Consider the following 20684-nt stretch of genomic DNA (forward strand, 5'->3'; position numbering starts at 1 on the left):
ACGATCAACACAAACCGTTAATTACTGTTCCATTTTCTGTATCAATTTGAATGTCCACAATTTAATCTTTACATGTACCTAATTTTTAAATATATATATATATAGCTTGTTCTCTAATAGAAAATATTTAATAATGTCAAATCAATTTACAATAAAAGATCATATTGAAATCAATGGTCAAAAAGAGCAATTAAAACCGATTATAAATGTTAAACGCTCAACTTTATCAGAATATGCAATATCACATATTCCAACAATTTCACGAAAAATTTGTTCAGAAATTCAAATCGTTTCAGATGTAAATTATGACGATTTGTGCGGACCGTGGATATACTCAAAAAATCCTCTTTATAGTCAGTATGTTGATATACTGTGTCCAAGTTTGTGCATTTGGAAATATTTTACAGAAGAGGATATAACTTATCTAAAAAAAAATCAAAAAAACAAAAATATGATAGTTTCTTTTTTTGGTAAATAAATATATATTTTTCTTTGATAAATATTAATTATGTATGTAAGATAAATTAATATAATTTTTTTTCCAGAGAATAAATTGTTAAATGAAACTACAGTAAAAAATAATACTGTTGTTTCAAATGTATTATGGGAATTTTTTAAATTTGCTAGGTATTTGAATATTAGAGTTATAAAAAATTTATTTTATTTTAAAAGTTTATGTCACTGGTATATAATATAAATTATAGATTGAAAATAAAAACTTTATTTTTTTAATTTATGTAATAGTTTCATATTTATATTATATATCTTCTTCTTTCTTTAATCAAATATTTCAAAAATTAATCTTGATCTATAAATCAATATTTATAAATTATATTTTAGATTAAATTTATTCACTGAGAAAAGCATTTCTGCATGTTTGGGTATTGTGTATTTAACACATTTATTTTTTCTTTCACATCCATGGTTGACAATTCAAGAAGTCTATCAATTTTTTAATAAAACTATTTTATTGCATGTTGTTTTGGTTTGTATATTATCAAATTTTTGTCAAATTATTCAGTTTTATATTGTTAATTTATTTTTTTCAATGAATGCTATGATTTTTGGAAACATACAAACAAATTTTTTTCATATGCATTTTCTTAATTTAATAATTTTTGATAATTTGCATTATATTCTTTTTTTAAATATAAACAAAAGATAAAATTATATTTAAATTTTTGATTAATTTTTATTTATTAAATAATATTTTCTTATAATATTCCTATAATATACTTATCAAAAAATTGTAACTAAATACATATGTTAAAAAATAATGAATCTTACTTACATGAACAAATGCATAATTTTATTTTGTGTTTTTAAATAATATATTGTAATTAAAAAGCAAATTTATATAGTTTATGTAGTTTATGTAGTATAAAATAGTAAATACTAATATAAAAAAATAAAAAGTTTAAAAAAAATTATCATTTAAAAGAAAGAAATAACATTTAAGTAAAATTTATATGCAATTTATCAATGCATATGAATTAGATAATGTTTGTATTTTTGTATTGTATATTTGTATTTTCATTTTTATCATAATATTATTTAATATAAGTAAACGTTTTTAAAATTTACAATATGTCATTTTTAGTATCCTCCAAAAGGACTGGAAGTATTTACTATAACAGAATGCAAACTTTTGCTTAAATTATTTCATAAATTATATATTAAAAATCTTGTATTACTCCATATTCTTTGTCATACAAATTATCATTTTACTATAAAATTAAATGCTTCAAAAAATTTAATTATGAAAAATTAAAAAAAAAACATTTAATAATTGTATTTTTTACTCAATGTATATTTACATTTTGAATTGATTCAAATTGATGAATAAAAAGAAATTCTATTGTATAGAAAATAGTATAAAATAGTCTGATAAATTAATAATTTAATCATTTGTATGTGTATTACAAAATACAATTCTTTTTCATTTTAATAGACATAATAGCAATTCTACATATCATTTACTCGTAGATGATTGATAACCGCAATCATGATTTTCTTCTAATCTTACATCTGTATTCATCCTGTTAAAACAGTTTTCACTACATTCTATATTATTTTTTTGTAATTCATTTACTAAATATTTCATTTTAGGAAACAACCAACCATTATTGCATACTGAAATACGTCGTGTTGCCTTCATGAAATTTAATTTCTAAATAAAAAAAATATTTTAATTAGAGATAATGAAAAATATATAAAAAGAACTTATAATTCATAATATATATATATAAATCCAACTATAAATCAAAATATAATTTTATTAAATATTTAAAAAAATATTTTAATAACTGAATTTTTAGTATAATAATTAAATGAATGATTAAATATTAATATAAATAGTTTTAGAAAATAAATATAAATAAATTAATAGGAATTAATATTTATTAATATTTAATATTTTTTTAAGCTAAAATTGAATATATATACATGTAAGTATTGTTTTTTTAAATTATATCATGAATTATAAAATCTTCAACAATATGAATTATAAAATATTCAAAATTAAAAATCGAATTATTCTTAATAGTTTTAGTTGTTTTTCAAATATAAATAAATCAAAATATTGAATATTAAATGTAATATAATAAAAATATAATAAAAAAGAAAAATAAAAGATCATATTTTTTTTAATGTAATTACCTTTTGTGATGATAAATATTTGGAGTTTACAGGAAAACGTGTATCAATATTTCTTGGTAATATTTGACATCCTACACAAACATTTCTAACATTCTTATTACTATATCGATATACTCTTTTTAATCTTTGCATTAATACATGATTGATATGTCTTAACCGCTTTGTTTCATCTATTAATACTCTGTAAATTGTTTTATTCACAATTTTTTAGTAACTATAAACTTATAAAACTTTAAAAATATTTATTCTGAAAATACATACTTTTTCTCAAATCCAACTTGTACTAATTCCTGTTGTTGAGATTTTAATTTTGCACTAAGTTTGTTTACATATTCTCGTTGTTCTTCCATCCAAATACGTATACAAGAAACAACATATTGCGATTGATTACAAAGTTCTGATCTACTCATTGCTGTTTCTGTTAATTCTGCTGATATACAAGCCAAAGACTTATTTTTCAGTTGACATTCTCTTTTTAATTCCAATAAAGATTTATGCGTTTCTCGTAACTAAAATTCAAAAATTTATAAATAATTTTTATTGAAATTATATATTAAAATATTTTGTTTTAAAAATAATTCAATATTTACCTCTGAAATAATTTCACAATTATTTTGTTCTATTATAGATTTTTCCTTAACAAGATCATTATTTTGTTCTTTGTATTCTTGTAATTGCTGTATTATACAGCGATTTGATTCTTCTATTTGTTTAAATTTTTCTCTTTCTTCTTCAATCTAAAAATATAAAAAACATTTGAAATTAATATTATTTAAAAAATAAAAACTTAAAAAAAAAATAAAAACATTAAATTAATTTCACCTGTTGTTGTAAAATATGTAATTGTTCTACATAAGATTTGCAAATATCTTGTAGATTGCAATGTTCAGTACTTTTTGATGAATAGCTTGTTTGAATTTCTTCTAATTCATCTCTGAGCTTATCTAAACAATTTCCAAGCATAACTTTTTCTTTCTCTATACTTGATAATTTTAAACAATAGTCTCTTTCCTAAAATAATTAAATAAAAAGATAAAAAAATATTCTTATTATTAAATTATATAAATTAAATATTTAAAATAAATAAATAATGTTAAATAAAAGATTTAAAAATAATAACCATACCATATTTGTTAAACATTCTTGTAAATCAGCTTCTCGTTTTGTCATTATGATTAATTGTTCTTGTGCTTTATTAAAGTCTTCTGTAACTCTACAATAGTTATTTTCAGTAAAGCATAATTGCATTTGAAGATCTTTTAACTGAAAAAAAAAAAAAAAACGATAATATAGCTATTATTTTAAAAAATGTATAATTTTGAAATTATAATAATAATTATTAATATAGATATAGATAATATTAATATTAGATATATATAAGTATGCATAATTATGTACATATATACATATAGAGAGGATGTATGTATGTATATTAAGATATTTTAAAATATCTACCATGATTTTTAATTGGCAAATATCTTCTTTAGTTTTATCTTCAAAGTTGCTATTCTCCATTTTTAATATAGAATTATCATTCTGTAATTATTTATAACATTTTTAATATTATATTTTTACAACAATATAATAAAAACTATAATTTATTTTATAATAAATCATCTAAAATATTAAAACATACTTTTATCACTTCATAATCTGCTTGAAGTTTAGCCATATTATCTGATTTTTCTTTTAACATAGTTTTTAGAGATTGTATTCTTTCATGTAAAGTTGACATTTCTTCTTCTGCTTCATTTAATTCAGATAAATATGCTTTGATTTGTTGGTTCTTTACATCTAGTTTTTTTTCAAATTCTTCAATAATTTCTGTTTGTTTTTTTATGACAATTTCATTATTCGAAATTTGACTACATAAATCATTAATCTAAATATAATGAAATAAAAACATTTTTATAAATTATTATTTAATTAATTATAATTTCAAAAATTATTTAATTATTTTATTAGAATATAATAAAATAAAAAAACCTGTATTTGTTTCTCTTCTAATTTTTTTAATAATTTTTCAAATTTTGTGCTACTTTCTTGAGTAGACTGTAACTTTTCCAATAAATCTTCTGTATTCTTTGTTTGTTTTTTTAAGTCAGATTTAAGTTGTTCATTTTCATATTGTAAACAACACTCTGTATCTCTTAATTTCTGTAATTCAAATGAAATTTGTTGAATATAAATATCGTTTTCTCTTTCTGTTTTCAATTCCTTGTCAATTATGTCAAAATCTAATTTATATTTTTGTAGTTGTTTTTTCATATCTTCATTTTCTCTAATTAAAATTTCAATTTCTGTTTGTAAATCATGTTCATATGAATAATTTGTACATTGTTTCCTATTATCATATGTTATATTTTCACAATCAAATATATTTTGAGTAATACAGCTTTTATCTTTAACTTCTATTTTGTATTGACATTCTTTATCTTCTCCAATCTTTATTTTATATTCAGTTTTTAATGTTTGTTTTCTAAATCAATTAATAATAATTTTTAAAATATTTTATATATTTTTATGAATAAAATTTTATATTAAAATACCTTAATTCTTGTAATTTTTCTTCTGCTTCTTGCCATAGTTTTTTTGTATTTAAATACTTATTCTCCAAATAGCATTTTGATTGTATCAGAGTATCTATCTGAAATGAAAATAATATACTTTGTGTGATAATAGATAGTAAAAAAAATATGTATATTTTTTTTTTATAATGATTGTTATACCTCATTTTTCAAAGATTGAATATCATTTACACGAATTTCCAATTGTTCCTAGAAAATATCCAATTATTAATATTAGTAAAAAAAAAATATTTTTAATTTTAATTTTTAAAATTAATTTTTAATATTTTATACTATATTTATGATATTTAACAATAATTATTTTTATTTTAATAACTAATATAAATTTTAACTCTATATACTAAATATAATAAAACTTTGATGAAAATAAATATTTTTTATTATCAAAACAAATAAATCAAATATTTCATCACATTATTTATTACAATATTTTATATTTCTCTACCTGTATTATTTTTAAAATGAAATAATATGTAATATGAATAAAATTAATAGCTAAGAAATTATTGTATTCCATGGAAATAATTTTTTGTTGAAGATCTTGAATTGCATTTCGTTGAAGCTCTAACAATTTGTCCTGTTTAGCTGCCTATATAAATTGAATTATATTATTATTATAAATATAATAATAAAAATTTTATAAAGATATCATTTATAATATCATTTATATTAGAATGTCCATCAAATTAATTATAAAGAAAAGATTTATAATACCTCTGCAAAACATTCATTATATTGATTTTGAATTTCTTCTACATATATCATCAATAAGCGAATAGTTTCAATTTTTCCTTCAGACTGCAAATAATAGGTAGTTCGATTTTTTTTCTAGAAATAATACTTAAAAATAATATTTATGTAATAAGGATAACACCACTTATACAAACATTGTTTTTATGTATAAAATTTTATCACAATTAATTTTTATATTATGTGTTTGAAATTAAAAGAAATTATAATTTAAAATATTATTAATTTAGTTAATTTACAACTATTGATATTTTATTAAAATAGAACAAATACATGCATGTTATTTGTTAAGTTATTTATTATAATAATAAATGATAATAAAATTTATTGTTTAAAGATGATTTTTTGTTTAAAGAAATATATTTATTTTTATCTTAAAACGATAAAATAGATTTTCTTAATAGATATTTTTAACAATTTTAATTGTTAACAATATTTATAAAAATAAAATTTTAAATATTAATAAATATTAAACATCTATACAATTTTTCATACTACTTAAATAAATTTTAAATTTTAAATATTGCATATTTATATAAATTTATAGAATTTTAAATATTTTAAATAATATATAATTATTGCGATTCTAAACAGTGATATAAAATAGTGTAAAAAAATTAAAAAAAAATCAATTATTTTATATAGTAAATAATTATTTTATATTAATAATATATATAAGTTAATTGCACATATTTAATTATTATAAATTAACGTTTAAACATCATGCACATTCCTTTGACTGAATGTTACAGACGGAATTGCAGACCACTGTTCACTCATATCACTCACTGTTCTATTTCCCATTTGATCTATACATTTTTTAGCTTCCACTACAGCATTTTGTAAGTGACCAATAGTTTGAATTTGAAGTTCATTCTAAAGAACAAATATATATATTATTATTTTTATTATATTTTTATTATTTGATAGAAATAAATAACATTTCATGTATAAAAATAAAAAAAAAAAGTTTCTTATATAATTTTTATTGATATAAAATTAATACAAACCTGTTTTGATAAATCTTTCTTTTCCTTCTCATATTGAGAAATTATTTGATTTTGATTATCGATCTAAAAATATGTACATTATATGATATATTAAAATTATTATATTTGACTGACATACCTTTGATTATTCTTGATAATTTTAAATTAATAATCACATTTTTGATGAAACAATTTAAAAAGATTATTGAAGTAATAAATATTTTAACAAATTATATAATTTAAGAATTAAATAAATAACATTATGTTAATGTTGTAATCTTTTCTTCTAAATTCTAATTTTAAATTTCTTGGGATAAATAATATAATTATACAATAATAAAATTGTTAATTTTTCATAATAAAAAAGATCCGTGTTTTTATTAATATTTTATATTATTAGATCTAGATTTATTTTTGAAATATGAGAATTGCAATCGTTGGACATATATAGTTTTCTTATTATTTCTTATTATTTGAACATTGAAAAATTGAGCAATTTATCTTATAAATTAAAAAAATGAAATTTTTAATTTCTTTTGTTATGAAGAAGTTTTTTTATAATTTTAAATATTTTATATAATGAATTATTAATATTAAATACTTATAAAATAATTCCTTTTTGAAATATAAGACTTAATATTAACATACCTTTTCCTGATATTTTTGGTGAAGTTCTTTCAATTCAGTTTGTGTCATTACAATGGAATCTTTTTGAATACCAATAATTTCCTTCATATTTTCTATCTATAAATATAGTTGTGATTATATATTATTAATATTTTTATTCATATTTCAATTTCATTTTGTTCAAAGTTCAATAATACTTACAAGTTTATCTTTGGAATATAATGCATTTTTGAGTTCTTCAATTTCTTGAAAGCAATTGTCCAATTCACTTTCATGTTTTTGTAATATTTCCAATAAATTCATTAATGATCTTGCAGAGGAACAACAATTAGAATCTTCACAAATCTGTAAGATATTATTTTAAAATAAATAATATTTATAATTCATGCATTTATATTATAATATGTAATTTTTATTTAAAATTCTATACATTCATTATAAACGTAAAATTAAATAAAAATAAGAAATTTATACAAACCAATTTTTTAAGTTCTGTTTTAAGTTCTTGAAGACCAATTTTTGTACATTTTATGCTATTTTTTAATTTTTTAAATAACTGATGTGCAGTCTATAAAAATAAATAAATTTATTAATTTTAATTTAATGTAATTATATTTATTTTATATAAATTATTTCAATAATATTTACCATTGTATCATGTCTAAATTGATAACAGCTACATTGCAACAAAGTTTCTTCCATATTATATTCATTGTGCTTTTATTTAAACATAGAGAATATAAAAAATATAATTTATATTAATTTTCGTATATATTTTATAATTCTAAATTTCTATTATTAATATTATATTATATTATATTAAAAAAAAAAAAAAAATGATTCATAAAAAATAAACTTACAGAAGAATTTAATAATTCCTTAGATTTTTTTAATTCAATTTCGATATCGTTCAATTCACGTCTAAGAGTACATTCAATTTCTTTTTGAAATTTAAGCTAAAATTATAGATATGTATAAATAATTTTATTTAATAAAATTAAATAAATATTGCATGTAAATAATATTTACAGTATTTTCTAATTCTATAATTTTTTTTTTTAATTTCATATTGTTTATAGAATGAGATCGTCTATAATTGTCTGCTTTTCCATGTATTATATGAAGCTCTTCTTCTAATGATTGAATATTATTTCTTAAAAAATTATTTGCTTCTTCATTGCATTTGGCCTATAAAGGGACAAATAAATATAATAAATATAAAAGCTAATAAATTAATAAACAATAAACATTAAATATTCAAAATCTAAGTATTAAATACCTCGTGTTGTAATATTTTAACTTGATCTTGTAAATCAGTTACTCTATATTTCCATAAACATGTTTTTTTATCACATTCTGAATTAAGTGATTTCTGTGAAACAGTTATTATAAACAAAAAAATTGATTTATAATATATGTAATTTAAATAATATAATATATAATATATATATATATATATATATACATATAAATTTCTTACTTGTGATAGTTTATATTTTAAATCATCATATTCTTTTTTTAATTTGTTCACACTTTGTTTAGTTTGCAACACTTCATGTAAAATCTAAAATAAAAAAAATACATATTTATATTAAAAAATATATCTATATTATAGTATTAAAGATTAAATAAAATTTAATAAAATTTAATATAAATAATATAAATAAATACATACATGTTCTTTTGAAGAAAAAAATGTTTCTAATACATCTTGTACTTTTAAATGAATTGTATCAACCTCTTCTTCTAATTTTTGTAATTTTTGTTCTTTTTGTGATAGTGTTATTTCTACTATATCATGTTCTGTTAACTACAAATAATAAAACATAAATTAAGTAATGATATGGAAATAAATAATTATTTATTTACTAGCTAATGAATAGAAGTGAAATATTAATAAATAGTAATTAATCATATGTATAACAATTACTACACTAACTGTTTCATCTATTTTGTCATGTAATTTTTTTGTGGATAAATCTACTTCACAAAATTGATTCTTCAACTTCTCAAGATCTTTTACTATACAACACCCCTGAAATAATTTAAATATTATTTATTATTTAAATATTATTTATTTGATATTAACGCCATTTAAATAATAAAAAATAAAAATTACTTGAACTTGAAATATTTGCAAACTAGATGATGTTTGTTCTATTTCTTCAATTATTGAACATAACAAGTCATAATTAGATATATTTGTACAGTTAGATATGTCTTCTACATAATATGACATATTTTCCTAAAATTTTGTGGAAAATATAAAATTATCATGTTTTTTAATTAAAAAAATAAAATTAAAAAAAATAATTAATAAAAATAATGAATCCTACATTAGATTGCATTTCATTGACATGACTTAATTGAGATTGAGTAATATTTATTTCATTTTTTATATCTTTCAATTTATTCTCTCCTGAAATAATTCTATCATTATGTCTTACTCTTTCTTCTTCCTATGATAAAGAGAAAATATGTATTAATTATAAAATGATATAATAAATAATAATATTAAATATAATTATATTTAATAATTCTTACTTGTAATTGTAATTTATTAATCACATTTGCTATTTTTTCTCGACATTTTATTAATTGATTTTGTACATTCAAAACTTCTTTATTTAAATCAATATACTATAAAAATATTTTATTATTGATATGTAATAAAAATTAAAATTATATATAAAAAATAAAATTATATATATATTAATATATAATTTACCTTTTGATGTCTACATTTAAAGGAAGAAACAATCATATTTATTTCATCTTTGATATCTTCCATAGTAATTTGTGCTTCAACAGCACATTCTCTAAATATATCCATTAACTTAAATTGATTAATATCTGTATTTGGCTAAAATATATAATTAATTTATTACTTTATAAAATATTATATACTAATATTATATTATAAAATATTATATAAAATTTATATTTTAATTATTTGATTTACATTTAAATAAAAATTTATTTTTCTTAAAATATATTATTTTTTAAAGTAAAATAAAATTTAAATATTAGCTAATACTTACTAATAAATTTAAATTTTCTGTATGAAAAAGATCATCATTTTCTATTTGAAGCTATAGCAATATAAAATAAAATTTTATAAATAATTAATATTTATATATAATTATTTAATAAATAAATAAATAAAAAATTATACATACTAAAGAATTAATTATTCCAATTAATTCATCCTTTTTTGAGTATATTTTGTTTACATATTCAATATTTTTAGCTAATTTATATTTTATGTTATTCATATTAGATTCATTATTAATTTTATATTCCTGTTCAATTAAAAATATCAAAATATGTATATATATATATATATATATATATAATTTTTTAATAATGTAATAATTATATAAAATTTTTAATATTATTGTTAAAAAGAATTATATATTATTGTTATAAAAAATTAATTTTGCAATAAATTTATAAATATTATTTATTAAAATAATTACTTTAAAATTAATATTAATAAACATTTTTCAGAGAATATCACTGTCAACACAATTATCAAACTAATAATATACAATTTTTATTTTATATTTTGTTACAATTGGAAAATAAATTTATCATTAGAATTAATTGACAAGAATTGTTTCTGTTTCTATAAATTCTGAAATTCTATTAAATTTAATTATATTTTACAATTTTTTTACGATATCGATAGTACAAATAATTGAAAAATGTTTATCAATAAGATTCCAAATTAAAAACAGTTCAATGTATGCATACTTTACATGACATAAATGCATATCAAGCATTTGAATAAACTGTTTTTCTAATTGCTGAATTAAAAAATTATACACCATTTTATTCAAAATTTTTTAACTGAATATTTCATAGAAATTTGTACAAATATATAATTTTGAAATTTAATTAAAATATTAATTATATTTAAAGTTACCAACTTCATCTTTCTCACAGCATAATTTTTCTACAGTTCTTTCCAGTTCTACTTTTAACTTAGAAAGATCTTCCTTTTCTTGTTCCATCAATGATTTTACTTTATTCAAATATGATACAATTTGATTCTAAAAATTATAATCTATATAATAACATATAATAATAGCAATTATAAATTATTAAATATTGAAATTTACAATATCTATATTACCTGTTGATTTATAGAATTCCTTGGATTTTTAATATCCTAAGGAAAAATAAAATTTTAGATTTAAATTAAATTTAAATTTTTTAAATTATTAATTATATTTGAAATTTAGAAATATTATTTTTATTATTTTTTTTTTTAGATGTAAGAAAAAAGAAACAAAATTATTATATATATAATTTTACCAACCTCTTGAAAAGTTTATATGAAGTTTTTTATATCAACATAATCAATCTATATATTATGATTTTCCTGAAATTTTATTTTGAAATATAAACAAAAAATATATTAAATAATAAATATATGAATAAAGTACTGATTTCAATATGTACGTTTAAAAAAAATGAATGAAATATATATATTATATTTTTATATAAATGGCAATCATATTGAAATATAATATTGAAGATTTTAAATTTATAAGTTATATATATATTTAATATCAATATAAGAACTTAATATTTTCATTATTATATCAATTGATTAGTATATATGTACATACAATATATTTTAATTTTCAGAAATAAAAACATTTTTGTTGTCCAAAGATTGTTTACATATATTAAAGGGTGGCAATTTTTTGCTGTATTTCAAAATTTTTTTATCAATATTATGAAATTTTGTATACATATTAATTTTACTAAACTCAGTGTTCGCACAATAATCTATTGTTTTATTTGCTAAATTATTTTCTTTTGTTTTCATTGTAGGTATATTTTTTGTTAATTTATTACAATCCAAAATATTTTCAATATAAGTTTGTAAAATAGAATTATTTTTATGTTTTGCAGATGTTTGCATCATTTTTGATACAATAATTTTTTCACATAATTTACAAAAAAATTCCATCTCTTGATTATCAATAGTAATTTTGTTATAACAATTATGAGTAGAAGAAAAGAAATTAGAATATAGACACTGAAAATAAAAAGTATCATTATTATTCATGTACAAATGCACGATTTATAATTTATACCTTAGCTATTCGTCTTAGTTCTTTTCGCATTTTTTTAATGATGCCCTCTTTAAAATGAATTTGCATATTTGCATAATGACATTGCTCTTGCAATATAGTCATTTCTTTTTGAAGAGAAGTTACTATTTCATTTTTTTCCATCACTTCAGCTGTTAAAACACTTTGCTTCTCTACTGATTCCTGATAGTTAATACAAATAAAATTATAACTAAATTGTTATTTTGAAATAAAATACACATGCAAGCAAAAAGTTTTAACACAAACTTTTTGAAGATTAGCCATCTGTTGTTCTATGTCTTGAACTGTCTTGTACTTTTCACTCAACTGAATCTTTAAATTATTCAAATTTATATCGCTATCGCGAACTGTTATTGCCAAATTAGATTTCGCGTCGCGTAAACGTTCGTGCAAAATTTTTATTTCTACATCTTTTTCAAGCAATAGATTTTCCACAATATCAGCCATTAACATAATCTGGATGGCAATAAAAATTTAAAAAATAATTTATCATTATCAATTTAGAAAATCTCATATATTTGAAAATATTTCAACATGATTGCCTTATTATTTATTATTTAATATATATTTAATATTTAATTATTTTATTTTATTAGAATTATGCACACATGCATATATGGATAGATATTCTAAATTTCAATCTATATTAATTATTTTACTTAAAAGATATTAACTTACATCAAAAGTTTCTTGATTATTTTCTACAAATGTACTGCATGCAATTTGATCTGTAAATTTAACACGTCTTCTAAGATTATCACTAAGATTTTGAAACTGAAAAGCATATGTTTTAATGGTATCTTCCTTTATTTGTAATTTTGTATTAAGATCAATTAATTTATCCTCTAATTCTTTTTGGTGTCTAGAAAAATAAAAAATTTATTATTTACAATTATATATGATATCAAATTCTCAATATTTAAATTCGTTTTTTATTTTTACTTACACAATCATTTTTTTTTCATTTTCTTCAAAATTTTTTATTTGCAATTTTAAAGATTGTACTTTTTTGTGATTTATATCTTCCTAATTTTAAAATCAGAAAATTAATTTCAAAAAATTAATATATTATCATTAATATATATTATAGAAAATTCAAATATAATAAAAACGACAATTTATACATAATTATGTTACATACCCACCATTTATTTTGCATAAAAATTGTATAGTATATGTAACAAAGGATTTAATAAAAGGAGTGTAGGAAATTAAAATATAAAATAAAAATATAAAATATATATGTACATATATAGCAAAAAATAAAAGCTTAATTAAAGAGTTGTTGAATAGGAAGGATGTATCATGCAAATACTTCTGTCTAATGGATAATTTGATTTATTCATGAAGTCATGACTAATTTGTATTCTAAGTTTGAATTTCTTATCACCATCTATGTTTATATTTACCTGATCACAGGTACAACTGCAAAAGTATAAAAGAAACTGTTACTTAATTTTAATAAGCAAAATTTTTCAAATTCATATAAATTTAGAAACATTAAAAATAATTATTAATAATAAGTAAGTCATTATTAATAATATAAAAAATATACATATAATATGAAAGATATTTGATTAAGAGAACTTACTTAGTAGGAACAGGTATATCACTAGGGTGAATTTCAAAGAATTTTATATCATCTAAAGTCCAATGATTTTCTTGTGCAGCACGCCGTATTAATTCTAATAATCCTCTAATATCACTTTGAAGAAATTCAATTTTTTGTTGCATACATTCCTCATCTTTTTCTAAATTACTTACACGATTTAAAAGTGTACTTATAGTCTATAATAACAATTATGTCTTATATTATAAATTTGGATTATACTATTTTAATAATTTGAGAAAAAAGATTTTAAATATCATACTTTTTCTGTATTCGTTGACTTTTTCATATTTCCAGAAACTAACATTGATGAATGTTTCAATTTTTCTTCTAATAATTTAACTCTGTTACAAGCAGCTTGTTCTAAATCCTCTACTACTTGTACTAGCATAATGTTTTGTTCTTTTAAATTTTTAATCCATTCTTTTGAAATTTCTAATTTCATCTATAAATTATTAAATATTAATAAAAATTAAAATATAAACAAACACATATTCTTCCATATTAACAATTAATTTATTTATTTCTTTCATTAAATATTATAATATATAAAATATATTTTTTATAATTGAAAATTTTCTATAAAATTACAAATTTCTTAATATTTTTAATATTAATTTCAAAATTCTTAATATTTTTAATATATGTTAAAAAAAATAAAATTTTTACAATAGGTAAATATAAACATTTTATGTTGTAATATATAGTTTGACAACTTTAATTGTTGTTATTAATAAATAATGTAACTTATCATTTATTAATTAAGTTGAATTTGAAATTGTTAAAAAATATACAAAAAAAACTTCGAAAAATTTATATTTAAATTACTCAATGTTAAAAGTATATAATTATATTTATTTTAAATATATATATATATATATATTAATTTTTTTAAATTTAAATAAATAATAATTAAATTATACAAATAGAATGACAATACATTAAATTAATTTTATATTAAAAAAAACTTACACAAACTTGATCAAATTTATTTTCAAATTCGCGATCAACATTTTCAATACGTGTTTCATATAATTTTTGAAATTCATCGATAATTTTTAAAGTCTCAGTTTCACCGCAAAATTCCCCGGTAGTTTCATCAATAGCAGTACAATTGCGATCTTCATCGGGAAGTTTAGAAACACATTGAGTAAATTCAATCGAATCAAATGAATTCATGGCATATAAATGTAAAAACCAGATAACATGTATGAATTATTAATTTGTTAAATTAAAAATCTTCCTACACTCAGATTATAAATAATCTTAAAATAACCATCAACACATATTAACTCGCCATTTTATCATTATAGTTGTCAATGTATTTTTACATCTATGAATAGTAGATAAGTGAGAGGCTACTAACTCTGTTTTTTTTAATCCTATAAAAAAATTAGATATACAAATATTTACATGAAAGAGCGGCTTTAAAAAAATAATTTTTAATTAAATTGAAATTATATATTTCTAAAATTATCAATATCAAAGAATGATAATTATAAATAAATTTTATATAATTTTTTATTTATTATATTTTTGATTTGATTATTGATATTTTTATTATATAAAGTATATTTTTATATATTATATTATATTATATAAATTGTATTTTCTTTTATAAAAACAAAAGAAATGCAAGAATAAATTCTTATTAATAAATATTTATTAAAAAATATTAGATAAAACATAAATATTAAATAAATACATTATAATTATTTAATAAAATATATTAAAAAAAAATATTGACAATTAAAATATTTTAAATAATAATTTTAAAATATTTTAAATGCATTAAAAATTTTTTCAACGATTGAATTAAATTCAAATTTTTATTGAAAATTTGACCAATTTTTATTTCATTTATAAATATAAATAGGTTAGAATCACATATTATAATCAAAATCATAACTTTTAAGTTTTGTTTGTGAATTTTTTTCTGATCACGTGTATAACATTTCTTTATGTAAATAATAATAAATAATTAATTATTTTTATATGAATTTAAAAAAAATTTTTTTATTTTTTAATATAAATAATGTTAAAATTAATACGATTTTATTAATGCAAATTTAATTTATATAAATTCTTATACCGTTATATCGTTTTAAGAAATATCTAAATAATAATTATTTAATTAAACATGAATAAAAGAAAATTTGAAGAGGAAAATGAAAATAAACAAAATAATGAAAATTCTTCAACAGAAACAATAAAAGTTAAACGAATTTTATCACGTTTTAAATCAGATAAGGGTGAAATATTACCTGGTGGTTTATTAGATTTACCTATAAATATTACAGTTGATAAATTACAAGCAATTTGTAATACACTTTTACAAAATGAAGAACCTATACCTTTTGCTTTTTATGTAAATAATATTGAGATCACAGATAGTTTGGAAAATAATATCAAAGAAAATTTTAGCGTTAGTGAGGATATAATTGAAGTTATATATCAACCACAAGCAATTTTTAAAGTGAAAGCAATTACACGATGCACTGGATCTTTAGAAGGTTTATATTTTATATAGAATTATAAAATTTTATATATATTATATTAAATAAAAACAAACATTTATTGAAATAGGACATAAAGAGGCAGTAATATCAGTTGCTTTTTCACCTAATGGAACATGTTTAGCTAGTGGTTCTGGAGATACAACAGTTAGATTTTGGGATATATATACACAAACTCCATATTATACATGTGAAGGACATAAACATTGGGTATTATGTATATCATGGTCTCCATGTGGAACTAAATTAGCATCTGCATGTAAAAATGGTACCGTATTATTATGGAATCCAAAAACAGGAAAACAGATAGGTAACTATTGAAAAAATTTACTTTGATTTATAAAAAAATGAAAAATAAACTAATAAAAAAATAAACTAATTTTTTAAAATAATATAATTTATATTTGATCTTATGCATTTTTAGGAAAAGCTATGTTAGGTCACAAAATGTGGATTACTTCTCTATGTTGGGAACCATATCACAAAAATTCTGAATGCCAATATTTAGTTAGTGCTTCAAAAGATTGTGATTTAAGAATATGGGACACAATACGTTCACAAACAGTTCGTATTCTCTCTGGTCATACAAAAAGTGTGACATGTGTTAAATGGGGTGGAAATGGTCTTATTTATTCTGCTTCACAAGATAGAACTATAAAAGTGTGGAGAGCTGAAGATGTAAGTTACAATACATAGAAAAAATATATTAAATAAAAAATAACAAATATATTAAATTTTATTATAAAGTATTCATGTATTTAATTAAATTAATTGAATACATATAGGGAATTTTATGTAGAACTTTAGAAGGTCATGCACATTGGGTGAATACTTTAACATTAAATGTCGATTATGTACTCAGAACTGGTCCTTTTCATTTTGGAACAGAGCAAAATGAAACTGAAACTCGTGTAGAATATGCAAAAAAATGTTACGAATCTGTGGGTGAAGAAATACTTGTTTCTGGTTCTGATGATTTTACATTATATCTATGGAGACCAGAAAAGGAAAAAAAATTCATTGGTATTATTCATTATAACATGTATATATATAAAATATGTTATATATATAAGTAGATATAAGTATTTTCATAAAATAAAAATATAAATATTTTTTTCTCTAAATTTTTAGCAAGGATGACGGGACATCAGCAATTGATTAATGATGTAAAATTCTCACCAAATGGTCGTATAATTGCATCTGCTTCATTTGATAAATCAATAAAATTATGGGAATCAAATACAGGAAAATATATAACTTCATTAAGAGGCCATGTACAAGCTGTATATTCAATCTCATGGAGTGCAGATTCTCGTTTACTTGTTAGTGGCAGTGCAGATTCTACTTTAAAAGGTAAATAAAAATAAAATAAAAAAAATATTTTTATATTATTTTAATATATATATATCAATATATCTTTATTTTATTCTATAAAAAATAATTAGATGATACAAATAAATATTTTGATAAAAAATTTGATAAATTTAAAATATTATTATTATTTATTATATTATATTTTTGATAAATCTCTAAATTAGAAAAAATAGATTAATAATAGTATAAATATAATCCTTACATAATTTAATTAAAATTTAATTAGTTTTATAAAAATTATTTTTTATTCTTGTTATAGTATGGAGTTTAAAAACGAAAAAACTTTGTCAAGATTTACCTGGTCATGCAGACGAAATTTATGCAGTTGATTGGTCTCCAGATGGATGCCGTGTCGTATCCGGTGGAAAGGATAAGATTTTACGACTTTGGCAAAATTAAACAATGTGTATAAATTTTTTTTTAATAATTTTTAAATTTTATGCAATTAACAAATGAAATTTTCACAAACAAAATATTTATTCGAAGGAAAATATTCAAACGAAATATATTTGAGAATTTTTCAAAGATTAATTTATTTAATTACCAGATCTCATCACGAGGAGGTGATTATGCGTTAAAACTTATCTATAAAAAATATAACAAAAAATTTAATAACATGATCTATAATTGAATGCAATTCAATACATATAAATTAAAGAAACCTAAAATTTAGAAAAGAAATTTAATACAAATATTAAATAAATTAAGAAACAATAGAATATAGAAAAAAAATTTAAATGTTATAACGAAATATAAAATAACAAATACATTATACGGTTCAATTATGTTCTAGATCGTCCAATGTTGTTCAACGTCGTTCAACGATGAGGTTCTTAACTAATTTAATCTAGATCTTAATATCACAACTAAAATCTAACATAACAGCAGTATCAAACATACGCTCGTTTCACTTAAAACAAAATAAGAAAACTAAAAAAAAAAACAGCTAATCATTCAATTTTTTATATTTTCAATTAATATTTCCAACTATTAGAACAAAAGAGAATTCGAAAAGAAAGACAATAAATAAAAGACGAAGAAGAAACGAAAAAATATGAGAAAGAAAGAAACAATAAAGAAAACGAAAATTCATGTCGTGATTTCATCACGATTCAAATCAATGAACTTATAAGTATCGCCGGACAGATGATACTCACTAGTCAATCGAGGATTACGACAACGATCTGGCACAAGAACGATTTACGATACAGGAAAGAACTAAATCTACTAGAGATACTAAATCTACGATCATCGGAGTCAATTTAGTCGAGAACAATCGAATTCAACCGCAAAATCTAACTCTGATCAATCACCAAAAGCCACCAATCAGAGCGTGGATCCTCGATTGGCCACCGGAAGTAGAGCAGTAGCTCGACGATCCTTGAAATTATCGCATGGTAATGACTCGAATGAGATTTGAAGCTAACGCCACAAAGACCAGGAATTCACCGATGCTTCCATCTATCTATAAAAATGAGAACTTGAAAAGATGATAGAAAATACGAAAGTAAAAAAAAAAAAAAAGATTTTGACTCTATTCGAGACACGAGAGAGTGAAAAGATTGAAAATGTCTATTATTATATAGTTTGTTTTAAATTAGAAAACGTATCTTTACTATGGTGGAATATGTTCACAATAATTTTAATTTAAATTATCTATCTTATGTTACAATTAAAACTTAAAACTAAATCGCATGCATTCCATGATATCCCACGATGTGGAGAGATTTTATCTCCCCATTTTGGATGGGGAGATAAAATGATACCTAATAGTCCAGTCTAGACAATTAAAATATCCAAAAGGAATTTGACATAAGTCTAGATTGGACTGCAGGTAGTGCGTAGTTCTTAACTTGATATCGATTTTTCAAAAAATTAATCTTTGGAAAATTTTCAAAAGAAATATTGAATATTTTACAAAGAGTAATTTAAAAAAATTGATACCAATTACCAGGGAAGGTGATTATGCATCGAGACCCATCTAAAACTAAAAAAAAAAGATATTAAAATTAGTGATTAATTTCAATAAATTAAAAATATAAAACATAGAATATGGATTAATGATAATAAATAATTAAATAATAAAATTAAAATCGTATAAAACATGCAAAAAAGAAATATCATATAAAAATATAAAAAAAACCTGAAAAATCTGAAAAAAGGTATTAATTAAAAGTACATCAAATAAAATAATTATTTAATGTCCATATTTAATATACAATTATATTTACAATGATCTTTACAAAAGTTATTCATTTAATTCTATATCGTTCAACAATGATGATGAATTTAATTCTAACTTAATCTAAATGGTAATATTAAATTTTAAATCTATGATTCACAAATATGAAAAATACGCCCCTAAAGTAAAACAAGAAAAATCTGAAACATAAAAAAAGATATAAAAATTATTTGATATAAAAATTATTACAATAAAGTGTAAT

General features: G+C 19.2%; 2 protein-coding genes across 2 annotated transcripts; one reads left to right on the forward strand and one right to left on the reverse strand.

Annotated features, from left to right (window-relative positions):
* Positions 1-1880: 1880 nt before the first annotated feature.
* Positions 1881-15699, reverse strand: LOC100577846 (uncharacterized protein PFB0765w). The gene is made up of 39 exons (XM_026441264.1): positions 15323-15699; positions 14613-14795; positions 14333-14529; positions 14151-14166; positions 13688-13767; positions 13420-13603; positions 11751-11786; positions 11545-11667; positions 10792-10914; positions 10654-10704; positions 10341-10475; positions 10157-10252; positions 9949-10071; positions 9732-9857; positions 9552-9647; positions 9288-9422; positions 9093-9176; positions 8892-8984; positions 8642-8800; positions 8473-8568; positions 8261-8329; positions 8091-8180; positions 7814-7957; positions 7634-7729; positions 7007-7069; positions 6786-6872; positions 5961-6074; positions 5692-5835; positions 5388-5435; positions 5208-5305; positions 4645-5137; positions 4295-4540; positions 4114-4194; positions 3784-3921; positions 3481-3669; positions 3249-3395; positions 2920-3167; positions 2659-2839; positions 1881-2170 (listed from the first exon to the last, which is right to left on the reverse strand). Exons 1-39 carry the CDS (start codon positions 15527-15529, stop codon positions 1973-1975), a joined length of 5217 nt encoding a protein of 1738 aa, XP_026297049.1. The 5' UTR covers positions 15530-15699; the 3' UTR covers positions 1881-1972.
* Positions 15700-16456: 757 nt separating this feature from the next.
* On the forward strand, positions 16457-19747 carry LOC724610 (notchless protein homolog 1). The gene is made up of 7 exons (XM_026441283.1): positions 16457-16863; positions 16937-17176; positions 17291-17544; positions 17652-17889; positions 17998-18219; positions 18500-18803; positions 19034-19747. Exons 1-6 carry the CDS (start codon positions 16491-16493, stop codon positions 18637-18639), a joined length of 1467 nt encoding a protein of 488 aa, XP_026297068.1. The 5' UTR covers positions 16457-16490; the 3' UTR covers positions 18640-18803; positions 19034-19747.
* Positions 19748-20684: the final 937 nt, after the last annotated feature.

Source organism: Apis mellifera, linkage group LG6, assembly GCF_003254395.2.
Source record: "Apis mellifera strain DH4 linkage group LG6, Amel_HAv3.1, whole genome shotgun sequence".
Taxonomy (NCBI): domain Eukaryota; kingdom Metazoa; phylum Arthropoda; class Insecta; order Hymenoptera; family Apidae; genus Apis; species Apis mellifera.